A 24,089-nucleotide genomic window follows, 5' to 3' on the forward strand; every position below is an offset into this window, starting at 1 on the left:
CTTTCGTGTTCCTCGGCGGCAAACTCGCTCCCTCAATTTGCTAACTTATGAGACACCTAGGTTATCGATTGTAGAGCCCTTCTTGTTTTACAGACTAGCGCATGATTACAATACATTGTTAACAGGATGTAACATTTTTACCTCTGAGAGAAACTTTAGAACTCAATTGACGAGAACCTTGTATATTGAGAGATGAACCTTTTTTTTCCCGTATTTTAATTGTTTTTAACTTTCTTTATATTGTACGGTTTCAGCTAATTGGCCTAGTGCTATATGAAACTTTGTGAATAAATAAATAAATAACGGGTACTTACCTTGTGTCCAAAAATTGGTGAATTCTTATACAATTTCGGTCCTTTCTAGGGCCTGTCTTAAATAACGTTATCTCTAGCCGCTCATCTTTCCTTACTTATTTATCCTTAAAAGGTTTTTCCTGAAATATGTGAAATACACAGGATCATCCTGAAGCCCTTTGAATTCCTCCAGAAGTCATCACAATGGATCCGTGCATTTCCCACTATAAAAATGTGTTTCTGAATGTTCACAGTGAATTCTCGCACTTTCAAGTATAGAAATCTCTCTTTAAAGTTAAATTTTTAATTCATGTATGTCATTGTTAGAGCTTGTTAAACTTGTTTTACAAAAGGTTGTAAAAGTATGTTCTACTATCTACTAGCGACACGTTATGAGTTACATTTACAAATAAAACAGTTTTACATCTTTTTACATTCAACTTACCGAACTGAACACTAGAAGAACTTGAAAATTTAACTGTATGTTTTTTGTTTAATTCACGAACCAGGACTTAAAAAAGAAAATCAAGTTCAGGAATGATTTTGAGATTTCAACAGTTAACAGAGTATGTGTCTGATACTGAAACACTTTGATTCCATTTCAGGTATTTTCGGTCCGTGTTCGAGACAAGGGACCTGATTATCGGGGGTTCGTGCAGTTACCTCTCATGATCCAGAGTTTCGATGGTGAACATGGAGAACTACATGAGGCGGCTTTATTGGCTCAGACGGCGGCTCATTGTTACGTTGAAACGTGCGTACGCTCATACGATGTAAGTTGACAGTTCAATTTGTATAAAAGTGTTTTATTATTGTAAATTCCTTGGAAATCTGTCTAAATCTAAACTTATTACTATTGCTTCTCTACAGTATTGAACAAGCATGGAATTTTAGCTGTTTTTGTTGACACATTGTCAAGATGCAGGAAATACAAAAAGGGGTAATGAGATAAGAAGGATAAAAATTACTTAAGTCGTTAACAGTAATGTAAAGCAACAGATTGTAACATATTAACAACACCAGTAGCGGTTCGTGGTCTGTACAAGCACCAGTTGCAATGTTGCAATATCAAAGGTATGTACGTACGCGCAAGTGTTTCCCTCCCCCAGCACTCTTGAGTCTTATCCAAAAAAAAAAAAAAAAAAAAATCAGGAAATATGAAAAGGAAAGTCTTTTAAGCTCTATTTGTATATTATTGATTAAATTATTTTTCTAATATTGATTTAATATATAAGCTATTTCCTTTTTTTTCAAACAACCACTATCAATGTACGTTTATACACTATTTATATACAAAACTTCTACACTCATGTTATTGAACAAAAGATAAATCGAATATATAGCATGTGCTGTAAGCCATGAATGATGGCGTTAACCTGAAAAGAAGAAAAAAAAAAAAAAGCAAGAAAATTGCATGCACGCAGTTAAACAAAATTATTTTATTATATAAACTGTGCATTATTTTAAAATGGATGGTCTTTCTTCGTTATTTTCGAGCTTCAAATTTTTCTGTGGCTCCACTGAAATCTGAAACGCTGCTCGCCAAGTTTTTCTGAATAGAAAGCATCGCTACCGCAAATATTTTACGCTTTATTTTCTTTAGGGTCTAGAAACACCTCTCTCCTCCGACAATATGCATTTTGTTAGTGTTTCTTTGTATTAATATACGGTACAAAAAGTCCATTTTCAGAAACCACGTAATTTTTTCTGCTGTTCTAGTATAAAGAACCATGAAATCTAAGATGTTTTCCTTCCAAAATGAAAAAAAGATAGTTTAACATTCCAGCAAATTAGGGTAAAGAAGACAGATGAGTATTGGAAGTGAATGATTTGATATTAATTTTTTATGCTCTCCACCGGAAATCGAACACGGGATCATGTGCACGAAAGACACAGAGCTAGGAATTAGATCAGTGGTAAGACATTTTCTTCTTCGAGACTCGATCGATTCCCCCCCCCCCCCCCCAGAATATGATTTTTTTTAAATAAAACTAATCCCAAGAATTTTCACCTTTGTATTATAAATGTTAAGTAAAATCTATTGACTTCGAACGACCGCCCCCCAAACTTTCAGCCTGGAACCGTCCCTGTTACCACCAGAGTTATATTTATTCTTTGCGAGTTTGTGTTTTGTGAATAACTTATTCCTTCCAAGCGTCTGTATCTCTCTCACCCTGTCAGTTGAGTCAAGCGCTGCTAAACGGAGGAATTCGTAACTATTACAGAAGCTGACCAGTTGCGTAAGAAGGTGCAACTGCAAGCGGGCAATACGGGAAGATAGGAGCGATGCAAGAATAAATCCACTTCCCCATGTTAAGAGATAGGAGCTCGCTGCCATATGTTCAATGTTACTGCTTCCAGTGGCAACGCTCGCTGCCACTGGAAATGTAAATCTCTTTCTTTCTTTCAGTTTTTTAATTATTTCTTTTTAAAGAAATGCAACAATACTGTTTTGCGCTCAAGGGCAAAGATTTATTTTTTACTGATACACCACTTTAATACTTAAAAATATTTTTAGTATTAAAAAAAATATCCGATTGCACAACCATGCAACATATAGCAAAAAATATTTTTAGTATTAAAAAAATTTCCGGTTGCACAACCATGCAACCTATAGTACCAGCCGCCGCTGATAAACACAGACACCATTTCGTTTCCACTTCTAAGGATCACCGAGTACATGAAGCTCAGGATAAAAATTACTTACATAATAATAAAACTGACAGTAAAATTAACGAAAGGAGGAAATAACCGATTTTTAACACACCAACTCGTTCATAGGTGCGAATGCAATGGTACCCAAAGAATAAACTGATGATATTATGCCTGTATATCCAATGACGTGATTTCAAGAATTCTATTGTTCCCTTGATCTGTCACGATTTACGTTGAAAAAACTTACGCTGAGGCAGAATGTGAATCGTGGAGGACATCTGAAAAACGCCATGTTGGAAGTAGCTCAAGGACAATATACGGAAAAGAGATCATATGATATATGGCTCTTGACGTATTACGACAGTATAATCACATTACGTCTATTCAGTGGAGCTCTACATGCATTCCTCATATCCAACACTTGACCTGAATCCCTCTACTCGTTTCAAAATTAATATGGCATTTCTAGACATTTTCTATGTTGTATCTTCGCACTTTGGTCTCACTTATCTCCCACCTTGTATACGTTCTGCCACTAAACACCCTCTTTTTGTATGTTTCTTTTGGTGCTGAATCCAGTGCTAGCAATCATTTTCAGCAATTGAATTCACCAAATCGAAACGTTCCCTTGTCAGATATATCACAATATAAAATGCACAGCAATTATAATATCTTCATAAGAAAACTAGGTATAATCACTATCCAGAAAGAAATCCCGTAACTTAATTTGTCTAAAACAGAAACATAAAAATTATAAATTAGAAGACGAACGACTATGAGCATTCGCTGTTCAGTAAACACTAAATTACTTCACGTTCCCGAGGCCTAGTTAGTCGTGGGAGAAAACTTCTGAGGATTAACATTCCTGGAAAAGCAAGGTTGACTTGGACCAGCTACATTGTGACCAAATTTGATGGTGATTCATAAAGATTTTTTTATTTTGTATATATATATATATATATATATATATATATATATATATATATGTGTGTGTGTGTGTGTGTGTGTGTGTGTGTGTGTGTGTGTGTGTGTGTGTGTGTGTGTGTGTGTGTGTGTGTGTGTGTGTGTGTGTGTGTGTGTGTGTCTGTCTGTCTGTCTGTCTGTCTGTCTGTCTGTCTGTCTGTCTGTCTGTCTGTCTGTCTTTCTTTCTTTCTTTCTTTCTGCTGGAGAGAGACAAGAACAGGTTAAATGTATAAAGGAATTTTGGTAAACTAGTTTCCTTAATAGAGGTATTTAAAACTCAAAAGGATTACGAGATGCAGTCGCCTGTGAATGTCACAGTCGGTCACATTGGAAGTCTGATGGCCATACAGATAAGCTGTAAACATGACAGCGACAGTGTTAAAGTGAGTAAATGAGAAAATGTCAAAGATACAAAGGAAAATAAAATGGAGAAAATAATATAGATGAATAAACTTAACAGGAAGGAAGATAAATAAAAATAACGATGAATTTAAAAACATTTAATGTTCTATTTTTCCAACATTTCTTTGTTGCCCCTTCCCTATCGGATGAAGCATTTTAGCGGGTATACGGACAAAATCTCGCGGCCGAAACATCGCCGCCCAAAATCTCGCCGGCCAAAACCTCGCGGGACAAAATCTCGCCGGGCCAAAACCTCGCGTGGCCAAAACCTCGCCACCCAAAACCTCGTGGGACAAAATCTCGCCGGGCCAAAACCTCGCCGCCCAAAACCTCGCGGGACAAAATCTCGCCGGGCCAAAACCTCGCCGCCCAAAATCTCGCCGTGCCAAAACCTCGCCTCGAATGAATCTTTTCTTTAAAATTTACCCAATGTGTTTCCTAATATGCAATTCCACATTACAAATAATAATATTATTATTATTATTATTAATAATAATAAAAATAATAATAACATACAAAACATCGTGTGCGTGGGCTTTCTCGGGTTATTCCCGTTTCCTCCCACTTTTTTTATTCGATCATTTCCTTCATCCTGGTCATCTACATCTTCTTTAACCTATAGGACATAATCAAGGGACGTCGTAAAAACTCATATATTGTTTCATATTTTCATAAATATTATTAGATTTTTGTTAAAATTTTAAGTTTTTGGATGTTCCAAAGTTCACGAAACTAACCTCGTTAGTTGTCATTACTTTCCTTATGCAGACTTTCTTTCCCTATAACCAGTTCAAAAACATCCTGTCGCCCTACCTTCACATTGAAATCCTCTAATACAGAAATAGAATTTTCATATGGTATCGCGGGACTTGGTCAAATACCCGTGATACTTCTTCTGAAACAGCGTCTTTTATACCGTCATCCTTATCATCTGTTGGAACATTTACATTTTGGTCAGGCGAGATTTTGGGTATGGCGATATTTTGGGGCGCGAGGTTTTGGGTGGCGAGGTTTTGGCCCGCGACGTTTTGGGCGGCGAGGTTTTGGCCCGGCGAGATTTTGTCCCGCGAGGTTTTGGGCGACGAGGTTTTGGCCAGGCGAGGTTCTGGCCGCGAGGTTTTGTACCCAAACCATTTTAGCGGTAGGCGAGTAATGGTGTACGTATTCGTTGTTTATGTTCTAATGACTGTTGAAACAGTCTATTTATATTTGTTTAGTTATACAACTATCAACGTTAAGCCTGTAGGAACGTTATATTTTGACTTCCATGTTCCTGATGTTCCTGTACTCGAACTTCTTTATTGTAACGCTATGTAGTAATTCACATTTCTGCAGATTTGTACCACATTTTCTCACTACCACAGCACTATCATGTGTTTAAATATCTAGCAGCTTCGTGTTTAAAATTTTAGTAAAAATTTGCATCAGAAAGTTTATATTACGTATCCGTGTTCTAATCGCACAACATTATATTCGTAACTAGTTTCATATCAACACTGTATTGCATTTCAGAAGAAATCAGGTCCAATTCCTGTTACAACTTGCCAGCATATACAGGCTGCCATGCGATGCTACACAGATGCTCAGGCACTACCTTTGAAGAATTCGGTTCTAAACTCATTGAGTATTCCTCACGACACTAAACAGGTAAGCATAAGTTGCTTATTTTGTGTAAGTTTCAAAATCATTTTACGAATTTGTTTAAAACACTTCTGCGTTTACATCTGTATTTAGAGTGATTCAATACATACAATAATTTTGTACACAGAAGTTAATCCTATCCACAGGAATCTGAAGGAAGAGGTCTTCTATTTTCATCAAGATTGTTCAGTTTTTATTTTCTTTGCAAAGGGCCGTGGTGGCTCAGTGATAGAGCGACTTATGGTGAACAGATTCGATTGTTCCCTGGTTCGATCCCAGCTCGCGCCAAGTGAACTTTATGGTGAACAAACACAATGTGCGTGAGTTTTCTGGGGGTTCTCGTGTTTCCTCTCACTTTGTTCATTCTACCGTTGCATTCATTTCTCATCACTGTCTCCTTTAACCTAGCTATATAACTGTGGGATGTTTGATTGAAAGATTTCCTTTCATTTTCTTTGCAGTAACAGCAAGATTGAATAAAGTTTTGTAATGGTGATGGTAGATGGGGCGGGGGTGGAGGGAGTCAGATTTTTAGTTTACTGTTTAACACACAAGCATCTGACTGTCTTGTTGCTTCTCCTTTGTAAGTGACACTAAATCAACTGATAATTTTGTAACATTTACCACACTTCTCTCATTAACGGCAGACGAGGCAACTACACCAATCTCTAGCCTTAACTTTAAGCTATTTGCTTACTATACCCTGATATTCCTATTTGCACAAGACAAACAACATCCGCTCTTTCGTCATATTTCATTAATAATCCTGTGAAATGACATGATTCAAGATTTAATTAAAATAAAAAGTTGAAGGAAAAAAAAAATAAAAGATTAGTATGGTGGCCTGTACCCTTTATTTGCTTTATGTCATAAATCTTTTTTTTTTTTTTTGTTTGTTTTTGTTTTTGTTTTGTTTGCTAGTTATACGTGCATTAGCAAAGTTTCTTAATTGCAGTTCGATGTAAAAGAAGATTTACTACCGTATGTGGATAATTTAAAAATAAAAATAAATGAAAAACTTTGTGGGGTAATTTTGTATATGTACAACTGTATTAATGCAAGTTCTACGTATTTGAATAATGCTCTTCAATTAGGGTAAAATAACACAATACTTCTCAAGATATGTGCCTGGCGGCTGCAGAAAAAGTAAGTACTAAGAAGACTTAACTTAAAGAACGTGTAAAAGAAACAAAGTTAGGATCCAACAAATTACTATGTTTATTCAACATGTAACAAAATACAAATCTAATGTTTCCTATGTTTATCAAGCTTCTTGAATAGCCAATCGAACCTCTGTTGTTATGACAAAAAGCAACATGTCGGAACTAGAGAGTGTGAATTACGTGCTAAGTAACTTCCATTGTCACTCCTATTGGAACGCCTTAACCAGACTGGAAAAATCATTATTTTTTTTATTCAAATCATTTTTTTTAATTCAAATTTAAATTCACATCTTCCTCCTCGTATAACACAAGTCGCGATCTGAAGAAAAAACATTAGGAATTAGTATTAAATGTTTATTATGCCATTCAAGTGAAAGTGTCGGGATTAAATTTTGAATTTATCCCCAATCATTAACATATTTCAATCCCAAACAATGTCTGTTAAGCATTAAGGAAAAAGTACAGCAACGTTTATCAACATCGCACTCTTTTTCACAAAAATTACTGCTATTTGGGAGGGACATATATATATATATATATAATATAAAGTAGCGGTCCAGAAATAGCATGCGACACGAAATACACGTAAATTTCGCCTAAAGTTACGTGAAATGTACAAAATGTTTCATTTTCGGAGAGGGGAATTGACCCCCTAAATACACCTCAGTTATCTGGGAACAAACAGACGCACACACACAAGACTTTTCGTCGTAAATGTCAAATGGTGATTTCACTGGTGGAGAAATGATCAAGTTCATTGCCTTGTATCAACAGGGTTCCTAGTTCGAACCCCACTGGGTACTAAAGTGATTAGAAATCTACATTTAACTAACTATAGGTTCTTAGCAGTGTTGAATTCAGACTTTATAGTCAGGGGGCACTAATAGGTTCAAGGGAGGCGCGAACACCGTTACTTGATACACACACACCTTGTATCTTTTTATGCAATTCAGGAGAGTGACACCGAAACCTAGGGGGCGAAGCATTATTCAAAATGCGTCATATCGTGGTCATAGTTTCCGACACTAAATACTTTGATTGTACATTGCCCCGTCCATCTCAGTTGCGTTACTACTGTTGTAGACTCCTTCAAAACTTGATTGTAATAGTATAGCTTACTTACAAGGAGTGAACATGAACCTGTTATCCGGACATCCGAATCAAACCTAGTCCATTCGATAAACATAACAAAAATATGTTCATGCACAAAAAAAAAAAAAATAGGTGCCATGGACAATGGAGTAAGTCCCTAGTACCCATTAACCCTGTTAGTATAAAGAAAATCGTAGACTCGCAGTGAATTAGCTATTACATCAACATTGTTCATTGGAAAGTCATGGCTTATAGTTCATTCTCTTCAGCATGAAACAAGCTTTCCAGAGATGCTATGTATTGGGGCCCATAACGTATGAACAGGGAAAATTGGGGGAATATCTGGAAAATTCCCTCCAAAAATCCTTCCCATCAAGTTTGAACCCCTCTGGAGTGTCACCGGGTAAAAGCACACAATCCAAATGTATCTCGATAAATACTATAGGGGATAAGATATGTGTATACCAAATTTTGTATTTATAGACGGAATAGATATGAGGAAAAAGCTTGTCTACCAATACACGTTTTTCTCTCATACGTATTCTCTGTGTATTAATACTGTACTTGCATTAATATTCACTGCATAAGATACTGTACTTTTCATTTCACTGTTGAGAGTTTTGAATCTACAGTTGTAATCCTGTTATACCTTCCTGTGTCGAAGTCCTGGAAAATTTGTGATTTGTCCTGAAAACATCCTGGGAATTTTAGGGGAAAGAGAGTGGGAACCCTGTATACAGTTTTAAACAAAAATATTTTCCTAGTAAATCTTCGTTTTGAAGTCTTGTTTATATTAATTTTTAGAGGTATATGTTACTTAACGACCAGTATGGATCAGAATAAAAGACGAGTATTCGAAAGTATCAGATAGTGATGATATTGGTTATTTATTTTTTTTTAAATCAACGTTTCTTCTTAGTAACATGTTTCTAGTTTGGATTTCAACATCGTGTTTACTTGTATTGTTAAATACGGTATTCACTTGCTTTACTGATAATATCATCAGGAAAATATATACATCTGGCTGTTTGAGGAGACAGCCGATGATTGATTTTCAAAATGCCACTGAGTGCAACAAAGAAGAGAGTACTGTTTTAAATGTCATCTAATACGACCAATTTTGCTATTGTGCGAAAATATAAACTTTCTTTTTTTTAATTAAAAATGCAATCCAGTAACTTGTGTGTACTTGGTTTATTGAATTTTTTTTTCTTATGACAAAATGTCCGAGCTGTACGAAGATATCGACTGACCGAGTCTCGATCTTTGGCACCAGACATGAACGCTGTACTGCCAAGCTCTCGGTAAATTTAATTGTTTGGTACGAAAAGTAAAATATATTGTTGATAAGGAGTATTAAAATAAATGTGCAAGTGTGTTAGTAAGCTTTCCATTTTACCAATACTATTTATTTATTCTAATCTAATTCGTTATGTTATATTCACTTCACATTATGACTATTTATTTGGCTTTGAAAGTTTTTGACAATATTGTTGCAATTGATCATGTATCTTACGTTATTAAGTCATATAATAATAATAATAATAATGTAGCCTTAGTTCACTATAATAATTTCCTTTTCAACTTTGTAATTACAGGCTATTTGGTTGTTGGCGACAGAATCGGCTGCCCCTTTGGTTCAAAGGGTTTCCAAATATATAATGGTAGTTAAGTGTAAACATAGTCCGAAGCACCCTTTGGGATATTTGCATCTTTATTTCGTGACAACGAAAATAAAAGACCGAGTCGAAAATAAATACTTCTGTAGTTGTAAAGCATTTCGGGTTAGTATCATGTCATTTGGCTTTGTGTACAAGCGTAGTTTTAATAAATAGAATGATTTGTACGCGTGGTTCTGGGATTCCAACAAACAGATTTTCAGGTATTAACCTAGCACCCTGAGGCAATGGGATAGCTGCTGAAATTTAGCGGTAGTGAACTTTGGTTTTAAAAGCTAGAAAATTCACCGTGCTCTCTCGTGGACTGTACGCAGGGGATTTAATAGCTGCAAAAAGCCTAACTATTAGTTCATGTTACTGTGAAGAAAAAGGAAGTATAACTCCATGCATAATAATTCCACTTCAAGTAACTTGTAAACGTAATCTTCTATTTACTGAACTGTTTCAGTGACACTCAAAACTATCACAAATATAACACTGCTTTGTAGTAAATGTTGAACAATTCCGTTAAGTTATATATATATATATATATATATATATATATATATATATATATATATATATATATATATATATATATAAAACTGTAATCATCGAAGTTTAGCGTACAATTAATTTTAACGTAATTTTAAGATTGTAACAGTTGTCTTCAAAAAGTGCTTTGAGAAGTGAGCTTAGAAGTGAGCAAAATTTCCACAAACTAGCATAACGTCGGCTAAGAATGAGAACTTCGTATCTCAGTAAAACCAAACTTTTCAGGAGAAAATAATGTTTTATAGATTTCACTTTTAGTTATCGTAAAGTAATTTTAATAGTGTTATCTCTTAAATTTATGTCTGATTTTATTAAACACCATATTTTCTTACAAGTTTTTCTATCAGTTATGCCCTAAAACCTTTTTTTCGAGAGGAAAAGGTAAATTGAGATGCGAGGTTTTCATTCTTAGTCGTCGGTAAGTCTTCATAAAAGATCTTCTGCGTAAGTTTTTCACAGCAATAACACTCTCAAAACAAGAGAATTCTAGTACAAGGAATTTACATTATCATATTAAAAAGTCTTTTTTGACCTCGTCATTGTTTATCGCAGTAGTGGAAGGTTAAATTCTAAGGAGAGAAATGAGCTACACATAAGCAGGACCGGCTCTACCATATGTGAAACACGTGCATTTTCACAGGGCGGCAAAATTTGTCGTAACTATATTATTTAACACTTTCAGCCCCAACCCTATTTGAGTAAATTTCATCCCGGGACCAGACTACAGTTTGCTATGAACACTGTCAGCCAATGTGTATCTATTTGATACACGTGGTCCATCAGTAAACCCTCACTGTGTATCAAAAAGATACACATGGGGCTGAAAGTGTTAAAATAAATATTTCTTGATGGGAACAGACTTCATGGTAGTTAAATTTACTAAGGTGACCTTTTATTGGAATACTACATTTAAAAATCATATTCAGGTCGCATTAGTTTAAGATCACATAGACAGTACTAAAGCAAATGATCAAACAAATTCCAGCATGAATTGCTTGATGGTTGTCAAATACAAGAGCTCACTTCTCGAACAGTAGCGAACATCTGTTCCATTTATTTAGTTATCACAGTTTTGATATTAAAAATAGTCTTGTCTTTGTCTCAAACAAATTCCTTATCATTGAAGATAGCAATATTAAAAAAAAAAAAAATAACTAATATAGAAGGAAGATAAGAAATAAAGATAAAAGAGCTAGTTGCACTGGAATTACAAGCAGGTATATTGAAATTGAAGCCCGATATTGAATTCTATAAAAAGGATTACTATCTTTCGTCTGCATATGTGTTTGCTTTATCTTTCTCTAACATAATAGATTAGTATTTAAAGAAAGAAAAAAACAAACACAAGGATATTGTATTTGTAGTGCCTGTGCCTTTCTGAGTGTGAGTGCTCTTTCCCTCCCCTTCATTGTTCATGATGGGATAGCATACTTAACATCGTGGATTTAATTTTTTTTTTTTTCGGAGAAAGAAGAGGTAGGAAATGATGCCATTGCACGGGGCAGCAAATTGTACAAATCTTCTGACAGAAATGATATAAAATATTGAACTTTTCGATTTTGTACCAGAAGTTAGGTATTGTTAGCTTGTAAATAAGAAGTATTATTTTATTTGGGTTTAAACTGTACTCTTAAGCCATTTATAAATATAAAATAGAAGTTTAGTATCATAGAGTGTTTCCATTATTTATTAATGTATTGGAGTCAATACATTTTTACAAATTAGTTATTGCGGCTGAAGTGCTGTACATTATTGTTGAACAACCGAAACATTTAAGCTCAAAAATTATTCTGAACAAAGGCAATCGAGTATCTCGCCAGAAATATAGCTGAGAAATTAAAATAAAAGAAAAAGTTGAATATCATCACAGGTCACATCCATGTTTGTATTGTGTCATGAAACACCGGAACAGTTCAATTAATGGTACAGTCAACGACAAAAGTCCTTTTCCTTTGATGAAATTAGTTTCGTAAATAACTTCAGAATGGAAAGACAGTTTTCAGTAAATTAAAAAGAATATATTTTTCTGTACGTTCCAGCCTTGAAACTCGGTGAAACGATGTACGTTCCACCGTTATTATCAAAATAAATTTTACTAAACGGAAAGCACTTCTGTCGCTGACTGTATATTAAATATTAGATGCAGTAAATAAAACATCACTTTTACAAATTATATAAACATGCGTCAATTCATATCCTTAAATAATTGTCCGCTTCATGTATTTTCTTTATTTTGTACGCTCCAAATTGTTTTCTTTTGGTTTTCTGCAGGGAAATCCCAGAAGCAATAACAAAGATGATACAGTCTCGAAAAGATGCGTGCACTTTTATGCATGTATCTGTGCATTTGCGAGTGACGAAAAACTCGCAGAGGAGTTTTCGTATTTTATTAATTTGGACAAAATGTCTTCGACAGCTAATCAAGGTAAGGTATAATAATGTAACATTAAGATAATTATTTTTCGGTAGTGAAATTGTGGAAATTCCTTTTCGTGTGTTGCTTTCAAAAGATCAAGAAAAAAAACCTATTTATTATTACAATCTGTTTTTATTAAAATTTATTTCTTTTTGTATTTTGTGTCATGATCATGATCCCAAAGATTTCACGTCTAGGCCTGTGAGTAGTAATGAGATGAAGAGACCTGGCTTCATTTCTATGAGCCGACGACGAAGCTGCAATGAGTGCAGTGGAAACATTATGACAATTTACCGCCAAAGAAATTTCGGGCAACACGTTCAGCTGGGAGGCGTATTGCTACCAGTGTTCTGAGACACGGCAGACATTATCCTGATGGGCTGACTGGAATGTGGAGCAACGATAACAATGCAGCGCATATGGAGACCCTCACACGCTGCGTCGTGCCATTCAAAGGAAGCGGCCAGGAAAATGGGCGAAAGAAGTTCTTCAGCAACATAATAATACACTTCCTCGTAGCAGCTGGAAAACCATTGCTGCAATTGAGTAACTAGTTTGCAGTGCTGCCACACCTTGCCTACTTTTCGGACTTAACTCCCAATAATTATCACCTGTTGGAGACAATGTAAATGCCTCTGGGTGGTCGTCGGTTTGCAGACTTGAACAAGCTGTCCACACATGGGTGTGTGGGACTCCAAACAATTGGTTCCATTAGGATGTCCTGAAGCTGACACGCCTCTGGCAAAAGTGCATAAAGCTAAATGGAGATTATATTAAGAAGGTGGACACATGAGTTACTGTGTAACTTGTATAAATATGAGTGAAGAAGATAAAAAGTAAATTATTACAGTACGCCCCTCATATATGGAATGTTAGTAAACTTTTGACCTGAGTTGATTTTGAGTTTAACATCCCGTTCAGCAGCAAGACTGTGTGAGATATGGACTTACTGATTAAGTGGAATCCGAAACACATGAGCTCCTGCTGGGAATCGAACCTGAGTTTCTCAGGCCAAAGGCGCGTACGTTAGTAAACTTTTTAACAGGAGAATGCAACATAGTGATGCATCCACGCTACATATCGCGGTCGTAAAGTACATGTACGACACGTTTTGTACTTTAGAGACGTTGGCTGGAAGAGGAAGTCATTTGCCGTGGTCGGAAAGTTAACCTGACTGGAGCATTTGTGGCTTCTAGTTAGAAAAGCTTTGTGTCAATAAATTTAACGATGTCAGTGATCTTAAAAGAGGATTTGCTTTATATCATTGATGATATACATTCTAAAATGTATAAACGATCTAGAATATGATGAACCAAGCGCTTATATACATTGAAAAACATAGATTCGTTAATTTCAGGCTTTCCAATGCTCCTATTTTTTCCTATATATTTGCGTCTCTTCCTATAAACTCCTATATTTCCTATATTTTAACGAAACATCCTATATTTTTGTGGCATTACTACTTCCACTTGTGAAAATAACATATAGAAATAAGGTGTAGGTGGTTGGAAGGCCTTTTGTCTCCACAGTAAGGTAGTTGAATGAAGACTTTTGTGTTTCGTCCTTTCCTGCTGATTGTCTAAAGATATTGCACCAAGCAATATACAGTTAGCGCAAAAAGTATTCATACATCTACAAAATGGAACAAAAAATAAACTAGTTTCGTCATATTCATTAAAAAGTTCTATGGAGTAGTGATTTTAAAGACTTATAAATCATTTATTTAGGTGTATCAATACTTTTACGCTTTCCTTATGGTCGTTGCTTAGTACTGGTGAGCTGCGTACGAGAACACTAAGAAACTCGTATAAAATTTTGCAACGAGATAGTTACCCATTTAGTTATATTTAGAGACGAATGTATGTTCATATAACATTTGGTGTAATTTCATTTTTGTTTTTTTTCTACCTATTGGATAATTGAAATGTTCCTTCCAATAGTTAGAAATATTGTTATATGAGTTTCTGTGTTCCTTGTTCTTTCAAAGTGTTCCAAATGCATAAATGTTCCTGGAAATAATTGAAATGTTCTTTTTCAGAGCTTCACGAAACCTCCTATTTTTTTTCGTCGTGATTTCCTGTATTTTTTTTCCATTAGTATTAGAAAGCCTATAATTTTATATGCATTTAATATGATATTAATCTAGATTTAGTGAATACAGTAATAAAAATTATAGAACATTAGTTAAATGTTTAACGGGGAAAATGTCTGAGAGAAAAGACATATATTAATCGATAAATCGCATTGAGCTGAACAAAATGATCTGCATGAATGTAAATCATCATGCGCAGTAGGGGCCGCGGTGGCTCAGTGGAAGAGCGTTCACCTCTGGTGCTTGGGGTCCCTGGTTCGATCCCAGCTCGCGCAGTATGGACTTTGTGTTGGACAAACATCGCGCTCGTGGGTTTTCTTGGGGGTTCTCCCGTTTCCTCCCACTTTCTTCATTCCATGATTTTATTCATTACTCATCATCACCGTCTCTTTTAGCCTAACCGGCATAACATGGAACGTAAAACTCAAGATTTCATTTCATTTCCATCATGCGCAGTTTCCGAGAAAATCGACAAAAGAGTTTTTTTTTTTTTTTTTTTTTTTTTTTTTTTTTTTTTTTTTTTTTTTTTTTTTGTATGTATATATGTGCCACCTATTGAAATGAAACTGATTCTAAACTATACAGTAATCAACTTTTCATTATAACACTTAGCCTAAAGGGCATAAATGTTAGACTTTAAACTGAAAGATGACAGTATACACAGTATGCCTAGTGAGATGTAGCCTAAAATTATCTTTAACATCTTAAACTGTAATTTGTATTTTAACTATAATACCATCCAAAGATAAGACGTGCATCGATTGATACATCACATCGGGCAGAACAATATAACATGCGTGAGGGTAAATTTTGATGCGTGATTCTCGAGAATAGCGAAATTTTTATGACACCAAAAGATATGTTCGTTGTTGATGTGATTGCAGTTGAGCGTCTTTATTTTGTTAGAAAAGTATTTATTTATTTATCTCTACTGGATATGAAACACACACACTATTAAGTAGCCGACTATATGTATTGTCGCTTGATTTCTGCTTACAGTGGCTAGCAGAAATCAAGATGATAATACAATAATCCTAACAGACGCACATATTACTTATAAAGACATAATGCAAATTCCTCATATATTTTTTGACACCTTCTGAATTACGAACGAAGAATTTGGCAAGGATATAACTTTAGGAAATGAATGAGAGAGGAGTAAGTGCTGTGTCGACAGCGATCTAATTGTACAAACTTAGTAAGATGTTCCTTAATTTTGATTTATTGTATTTGATGTGCTTACAGCCCCACCACAGCAGTTGGTTGCAATTCTCAGCGATAAGTTAGGAGCCCCGTGTGAAGTAGAAGTGGAAGTTCTACAGAACGAGGCATCCTTGTTGGAAGCGACTGGTATTACAGTTACAGACGATGGACAGATAACAGAGGTTAGAGCAAACATTTTATTCATGCTTACGTACAATATATTTTAATGCTGTGTGGACAATTTGAACACAATTAATTGAAAACTTATTATATCATTTTGGTTATAATTTATTTAAAATCAGACCAACAGATCAAATTAGCAAGTAATAATAATAAAAAATAACCAATTTGCATCAGTTCTAAGAGAACGCTACAGAAGTTAATCCTGAATATGTTGTTTCTTAATTTAGTAAGCCATAGTTTAATACAGTAAACCCATGTTTTAACGGACAGAAGTTGACTAAAGTAGCAAATGTGGTTGAGAAAAAAAAAAAAAAAAACTATTGAGGCAGAACGTAGGTAGCGAGAGAGATCTTTAGATTCTAAGTGTTGGCATACTATGAATATTTCAGGCAATTTAGATCTTTGACTACCAAGAAACAATATTTAACGTGAAAGCAACTGAAATTTAAAAGTTTTTTTTTTCTTTTTCTGATACGCAGTTGTAAAGAGTTTATTTGCTACCGTACTAATATGATATATACATGAAATATGTTACATTTATATTATATAGCACAATATCCTATTTTAAATATCGTTCATAACATACGGATACCCTTTAGCCACAATTTGTCCGTTAAATGGAGGGTTTACTGTAATATAGTATAATATGGGTTTATAGACCCCTTGTAGAAGATAGTTCATTTCATAAACAATGAATTGAAGACTTTCCAATTTTTCTTGAGGTGATTGTGTTTGTTAAAGATTGATTCTTGATTCTTTTTAAATGAAGGTTCATAATCTCGAAGTTTTACCGGATGAAGTTGAAGTCCAGATTCAGGCTGTGGATCCTGATGATTTAAGTCTTTCCGGTGTTTCAGAAGGAATTCTTCCTGAGCAAGAGACCACCTTAGAGGTACTAATTCTTTATTAGTTATTTCTTTTTTAATTAAAATGTCCTACCTTAGTATTTTCCGAGGTCTGGAGGATACACTTGATAGCTGTGCATAGTTTTGTAATTTAAAAATAGAAAATGAATTGTTTCTCCATGAAAGATTTTAATACTGCGTTTGATTTTCTTTTACAGACACGTAAGAGCTGTAAAATAGTGGCTATGTGAAATGTCTAACAAATGACTTGTAAATACACCAAAGATTTTACTTCTAACATAAAATCCATCTATATCAATTAGACAGTATAAGTGGTTGGTATCCCTTTCTGTCTGAGTATATCACTTGGCGAACGTAGAAAAAGTACACTGATACTAATCGAGTGTTCATGAATATTTTCGAATGCAAAAAATCATACTATAGCCATATCTTAATGTAATGTAGCTACTAGAGTAAGAGAAAACATATTTGATCTTTATACAATCCATGGCACGTTTTCGTACTATGGGGTAGTATTGTCTTAACCCCTTATTTAGGTCCTACACGAGACATTTAAGCCGGGTTTTTTATTAGTCAAGTCAGACATGGACCATAAAACAACCCAAATGCGTTTTGGAACCAAATGGTCAACTTTGTGATGCCAAATGGGAGGGGGGGGGGCGTGATATCACATCTTGAGAGAATTTTCAAAAAATGTTCGTCCCTAGCTTTCAAGATATCATATTAAAATTTTGCATACGTATTGTATACACCTCTAACTAATTATTAAATTATTTTGAGGTCTACCTCAACCCGGGCCCAGGCCCCAGAGGCTCAAAGATTTCAAAAGGGAATTTTTCCCCAAAATTTCCCGGGATTTCCGTAACTTACCGTTTCTGGTATATGGTATGGGCATGCGAGTGGTATCCTTTGAAAGGTTGTTTTATTCTGAAGAGAATGAGGTATGATCCAGGGGCAAATAGTCTTGTTTTAGACAATTTTTACATCACTTTGCATACATATATATATATAGTGGCGGATCCAAGGGGAGGCTATAGTCCCCACTTGACGCTCAGGTATACACTGGATAAAATGGGCTTCAATCTGCTTTACACTGGATAAAACGGCAAAATATGGTTTAGCCCCTCCCTTGATCATATCCTGGATCCGCCCCTATATATATATACAAAAGATTGATCAGCTTAAGATTTAAAAAGAAATTTCCGCCGTTAATTTTCAAGATTTCACATTCAAATTTTGCACACGCATTGTGTACGTAACTACGTATTTATTTTTCTACTGGTTTTGAGATCGCTACGTCAACCCAGGCCTGGGCCAGAGTGGCGAAAATTTTTGAAAAAAAAAAAAAAAAAAGTTACTTCCGAAAAAACTTCTGGTTTTCCCTGATCTTCACGTTTTAGGTATATAATACGGACAAGCGAGTGGTACCGTTGGAAAAGTTGCTCTGTTGTGAAAAAAGCGAGGTGTGAACTATGATCCTACGACAAATAGCAATGAAGTTGTACCTGCTCAACTGAAAGTCTAAAATTTACCTCAAAAAGCGAAGACCGTATAAGGGTTAATCTAAAAGTAGAGAAGTCACTTTTAACTCCTCATATGTTCCATATTTTCCACCAATTGAAAAATCAATAGCGAGAAATATATGCATGTTTTCTTAAATTAAAAATAAACATGAATAATAATTAATAAAATGAACATTTTCGTGAAATATAACGAACAATATAAAAATAACAAATACTGTAAATACTTAAACGATAGAAGAGCAACTTGCTTCTACCGGTCTTAAAAACTTGTCCTTCAGTTCCCATTGTCTCAGGGATTAGATCCTTCCACTGGACAAGTATTCATATGCATTGATACACAGACATTTTCAGAGCTTTATATTATACCTCAAGCTATTTTAAAGTCCTTCTTCTGATATTTTACTTTGTGGTGGACAAACACCGTGCTTGTGGATTTTCTCGAGGTTCTCCCGTTTCCTCCCACTTTCTTCATTCCACTATTTCATTCATTTCTCAAAATCACCGTCTCCTTTAGCCTAACCGGCATAAGTGTGGGACGTTAAACTCAAGGATTTCATTTCATGGCCATAGATGCCAAACGCCCAGAACCCTAAATCCTAAAATCCTTAAATGATATTAAGTTAAGAAATTTCAATTTTGATGTAACATCCTCGGCCGAAGCCAGACTGTTTTATTATTTCTCAAATAATGTTTAGATACACGTTTAATTTTCATTTTCAGTTTGTATGTAAAGATCTAACTTAAAGTTTTGGTATTGCATTAATAGCGTAGCATTATTGTGAAGAAAGCTGTTATATTTATTCAAAAATTAATGAAAATTTACTATTAATTGCGTCATAATAAAATTGTGCTATACAGTTTCGACAAATACTGTCGGAGTATTAATAGCTCAGATATCTAAAGTTAATCTTTCCATACAATTCCCCGGTGTTACAGAAAAATCATTAGCTATGTACAATAACTGTTTTTATTGACAACATATTTGAGAGTCTATCAAGCTAAGTGTATATATCATGAATATTACGAAGGCATAAGAAAAAAGAACGTTGTAACTAGAATCAAGGAACATGTGAAAGGCACAAAAGAAGGGAACTATGCAGACGCATATTTATCAAAACTTTTATTTTTTTAATGTCCCACGATTATGTTCCAAGAAGACTTCTAAATCGTCAAAATATAAAATTAAGGATGTTACGGTTTTATATAAGACATCATCATTCATGGAAAGGGAAGTTTCTGATTCATATTTTATCAGGATCCTAAATCCTGGACTAAATTTAAACAAAGAAAGGAGCCAAGATAAATATTAGGATTCAAAGCTCCTCCGTGGCTAAGCGGTTAGCGTAAGCGCCTTTGGCGTGGGAGACCCGGATTCGATTCCCGGCGGGAGCTCATGTGGTTCGGACTCCACGTTAATCAGTAGGTCCACGTCTCATATAGCCTCGCTGCTGAACGGGACGTTAAACTCAAAATCAACTCAACTCAACTCAAATATTAGGATTTTATAATTAACAATTATTAAGTTTATAACAATCAGTGTTTATTTACAATAATATCAGTGATTTTAAAGTAGTCTATAAATAGACATATATATTTTCACATTCATTTTTACATCAATGGCCCCGCTTGACGTAGTCGCTATCACTCTCGCCTTCGGTGCGAGTGGTTCCGGGTTTCTATTCCCGGTGGGATACTCTGTCGAAAAAGTGTAAAAGCTTTTTCACGTCAGCCATCTTGAGTATATGTGCATATTTCGGAATCCGTTTTAAGGTTAGAAACATGAAATTTGGTATTTTGACTTCTCATTTAAAATAATTCTGTTTCATCGTGTTAATATATACACTAGTTGACGTAGAAGGGAGGAAAAGAAGTAGGAACAAAGTGGTTGGCTGTTATACATATTAAGATGTTCATATCTCGGAATCCCTCGAGTATAAATGTAGTATTTATTACCCCTTATTCTCGTGCAAAGAACGGAATTTCTTCTATTTGTATCACAAATCAAAGACCATATAAAACAAAGTACGTGTTTATAGTAATCCATGAAGGGATATTATGATGCAGAAAATAATATAATAAAAATGCAGTAAATTATTCATGATCGTATAATTATCTACTGCAAACTAACACAGACTATAAAAAGAAAAAAAAAATCTTTTTTTTTTCAGTTAATAGGTATTAAACGGAAAAGAGAGGATCCAGTAGTTCAGGCAAGTTCAGCTTTACTTACACTTCAAGATGGCGGAACTACGAAAAAGCAAGGAAATAAAAAGACTCCACCGTTTCCAGTCAAGAAACAAGGTGAGTGGCAAACAGTTGAAAATTTTAGTAGTAAGCAGTAGCCGAAAATAAGATTGTGAGTGCTAATAATGTTAAATCAAAATTAGTGTTTAGTTCCTTAAGATACATTTATTTAACCGCGCTTATGTTTATTTGATTTGTCTATTGGTCTGAAGTGTTTAATCCATTTCCCACTGTTCAATCAATTTGAAACTTTGTGCAATTGTATGTGCCTGATTACCATACGGAAATCACGAGCGTGGTAAATAAATACGTACTCAGACTGTATACATACAATTAATTTATGCTTTGAGAGTAAGAAAATGATGATTACAAGTGATTAGAAAATGATTAGAAAATTAGTTATTTTATTCAAGGTAATAATACATGACGAGGGATTTGAGATTAATAACGGAAGGTCGTTAGCTGGAACTTTGCTAATTGTTACTGCTTGTAATTCATATCTGCCTAGTAATGTTTGTAGCGAAGAAACATGTATATATATATATATATATATATATATATATATATATATATATATCTGTACAAATATAAGTAGAGACTTGGAAAATTTGTTCTATGAAACCTCAAAATTCACCACCAAAATGTGTATGGTCGCCTTAAGACGCTACCAAATCGCAAGCAAAGCACAGTTGCATGCATGAAGATTCGGCCTATTTCGCTCCTGAGATTGTCCTTCAGCTTGCATCATTGAGCAGTGGCGATATACAAATCGCATAGCACCACCGAAACCACCTGCGCTTCTAACCAGTTTATTTAACTGTGAGAAACACCAGGTTTTTATCTCTACAGGTAACAGCCTTTGAAAGTAGAGATAAGATAAAAATAAGTGCTAAGGAAAGGTTCTGTTATTAGTTTTTGAGTGTTACGAAATTTTATGGTTTTATAATGAAAAGGTCACGAATTTCATTTTGGAATTTTAGTTGACACCCTGAGTAAAGAATGCTGTGTCATGATTTTCCTTGTGAATCGAGACCGGAATAAAAGAAGTGTGATTTTGCTGGTATAGTGGTTTTACGTGATGTAAAGACTGTTTGCGTCGGCTTGTAGGTGCATTAAACCAAGAATTGTCTGACATTTCTTCCCTCTTTCTATATTCTTGTGAAAAAGAAGGCTTTCCTGATACCATCTCCAAATCAGTAGCTCGACTAATGTCCACAGAGTGTTAAGTTGAAAAAATAGGTAAGTGGACGTTGATTTGTGATCAAAAGTGTACCCTTTTTATAGCAGTATTTCAAAAAATTATTGTAAGTTAATAGTCAAGTGAGTGTTTTATCACAATGTACACTCATGTCCAAAATTATTGTCGCATGTCTATAAATATACTGTTGTAGTATTATAATTTGATAACGAATTCTCCCGATATTTCTTATAATGTTAGTATGTGTATAATCGGCAAAGACACGTATGTGGCAAATTTCATGTCAAAAGAGCAGTAAATAAGAACAATAAAATGAAAATAAAACTTTCTTGTCCATTTAGCAACATTTTGTTTTAGCCAGTCTAATTTTCATATTTATAATTGTTTTCCTATGAAATTTACCACAAATATACATTTCCCGGTTATACACGTAGTATCAGTATTAAAAGTACCCTGCAAAATCATTATCAAATTATATTCTTACAAAAAGGCAGTTATAGATATGCGACAATCATTTTGGACATGAGTGTACATAGCAACAACATATGTGATTATGTTACAGTTAATTTGAATTCTAATTAATATTATTTATAAGGAAAGAGTAAATTGTTAGGTTGGTTAAGTGTGTGAATAAGTATTATATTTATCTGTTCAAATCCTTAGTAATACACTACTTAACTTTCCAGATCCTCCCAATGAAGATTCTACGTCAGTATCGTTTCACCAGTGGCTGGCATCAGTTACTGAGCGAATTAATCAAACTATGCATTTTCAGTTTCCTGGTACACCAGACCCGTTAGTGTTTCATGTGCCACAGGTAGGCCTTCGTTTATTGCAATTAAGGAAATCTTGAAATATGATTCAGAAGCGTTCTTTCAAAAGCAGAAAATACTTGCCTAATGATTTAGTGTGTTCACTATAATTTTGATACGAGAAGAGCAGAAAAAGGTCTGTTCACATAAGTAAGTGTAGGGAAAGGCATCAAATGTTGCAGTGCCTTTTGGACAACTCTTCGTACTCACAGCGCACACGCAAGCCAAATTTGAGTCAAGAGTTACTCGCAGTGGCGGATCTAGGAACGTATTTTGGGAGGAGTTTCTCATCGTTTTTTAAGAAATCCCAGAATTGGGGGAGGCTTGATATTTATAAGCACAGGAATGACTAACTTAAAAAAAAAAAAAAAAAAATCGGGAATTGGTAGTAATGGTGGAAGCTTTTCGACACTTGAAGATGAAATCCATGAACTTCCGAGGATCATATACAGTTAATGTATAACTTTTTTTGAAAAAGTACCCTAACAAAAAAGAAATTTCTCTCACGGTTGACCAACTTCAGGGCAGAAATTTAGTAAAGTAGGAAAACATTTAAATTTACAAACGTAGTTATAATTTCTAATTGCTTTCTTTTTAAGAAACTGAAAAATACTTTTTGCTTAACAACTATGAGTTCCATTTTATTACAACACATCTCAATTTTTATGCCCCGCGGACTCCCTGGCTAGCTCCCAGGGGTCCGCTGACCCCACTTTGAGAACTACTGGTGTAGAGCGTTAATTGTCCCAATCAGTTTTCAAAATGTCCTCCTCGAGCCAGGATGCAGGCCCTGAGTGTGGCTGGCTGCCTTGATCAGGACGCGCTTCAGGGAGTCCATATTAGGATATCTCGTCCTGCAGGGCATGGATTGAAACTGACCACAATTTGTAGTCGAGTGGGTTCAGATGCGGCCAGTTTGATGTAGAGATGAAGTCTGGGAAGTTGCCCTGTGCCACTCCTGTGTTGACCGTGCCTTGTGCGCGGAAACAGGATGATGTTGCTTGGGGAACATGGCGGTACTCAGTGGTTTCACAATGGACTCCAGCACTGGTTTGGTAGAGGGTAGCCGATATGTGTTCATCCCTTGTTTGCAAAAATGGAACCTTGTTGTGCCGTTGAAGCTCACATCC

The 24,089-nt window shown here is 35.0% G+C and overlaps 1 protein-coding gene across 3 annotated transcripts in view; it reads left to right on the plus strand.

Moving 5' to 3' along the window:
* The window catches only part of LOC145667072 (uncharacterized protein C2orf42), a 47,563-nt gene that overhangs the window by 11,170 nt on the left and 12,304 nt on the right, over positions 1-24,089 (plus strand). For 2 of the 3 annotated variants that reach the window (XM_081734777.1, XM_081734778.1), the window contains exons 3-10: positions 899-1,066; positions 5,826-5,960; positions 9,808-9,993; positions 12,694-12,847; positions 16,176-16,315; positions 17,086-17,208; positions 20,874-21,006; positions 22,834-22,964. In XM_081734777.1, coding sequence (XP_081590903.1) covers positions 899-1,066; positions 5,826-5,960; positions 9,808-9,993; positions 12,694-12,847; positions 16,176-16,315; positions 17,086-17,208; positions 20,874-21,006; positions 22,834-22,964 — 1,170 coding nt within the window. The remainder of the gene's footprint in view (positions 1-898; positions 1,067-5,825; positions 5,961-9,807; positions 9,994-12,693; positions 12,848-16,175; positions 16,316-17,085; positions 17,209-20,873; positions 21,007-22,833; positions 22,965-24,089) is intronic. The other variant, XM_081734779.1, reaches the window with a different exon arrangement.

The sequence above is a fragment of the Thermobia domestica genome, chromosome 12 (genome assembly GCF_964235325.1).
Source record: "Thermobia domestica chromosome 12, izTheDome1.hap1.1, whole genome shotgun sequence".
NCBI classification, from domain to species: Eukaryota; Metazoa; Arthropoda; class Insecta; order Zygentoma; family Lepismatidae; genus Thermobia; species Thermobia domestica.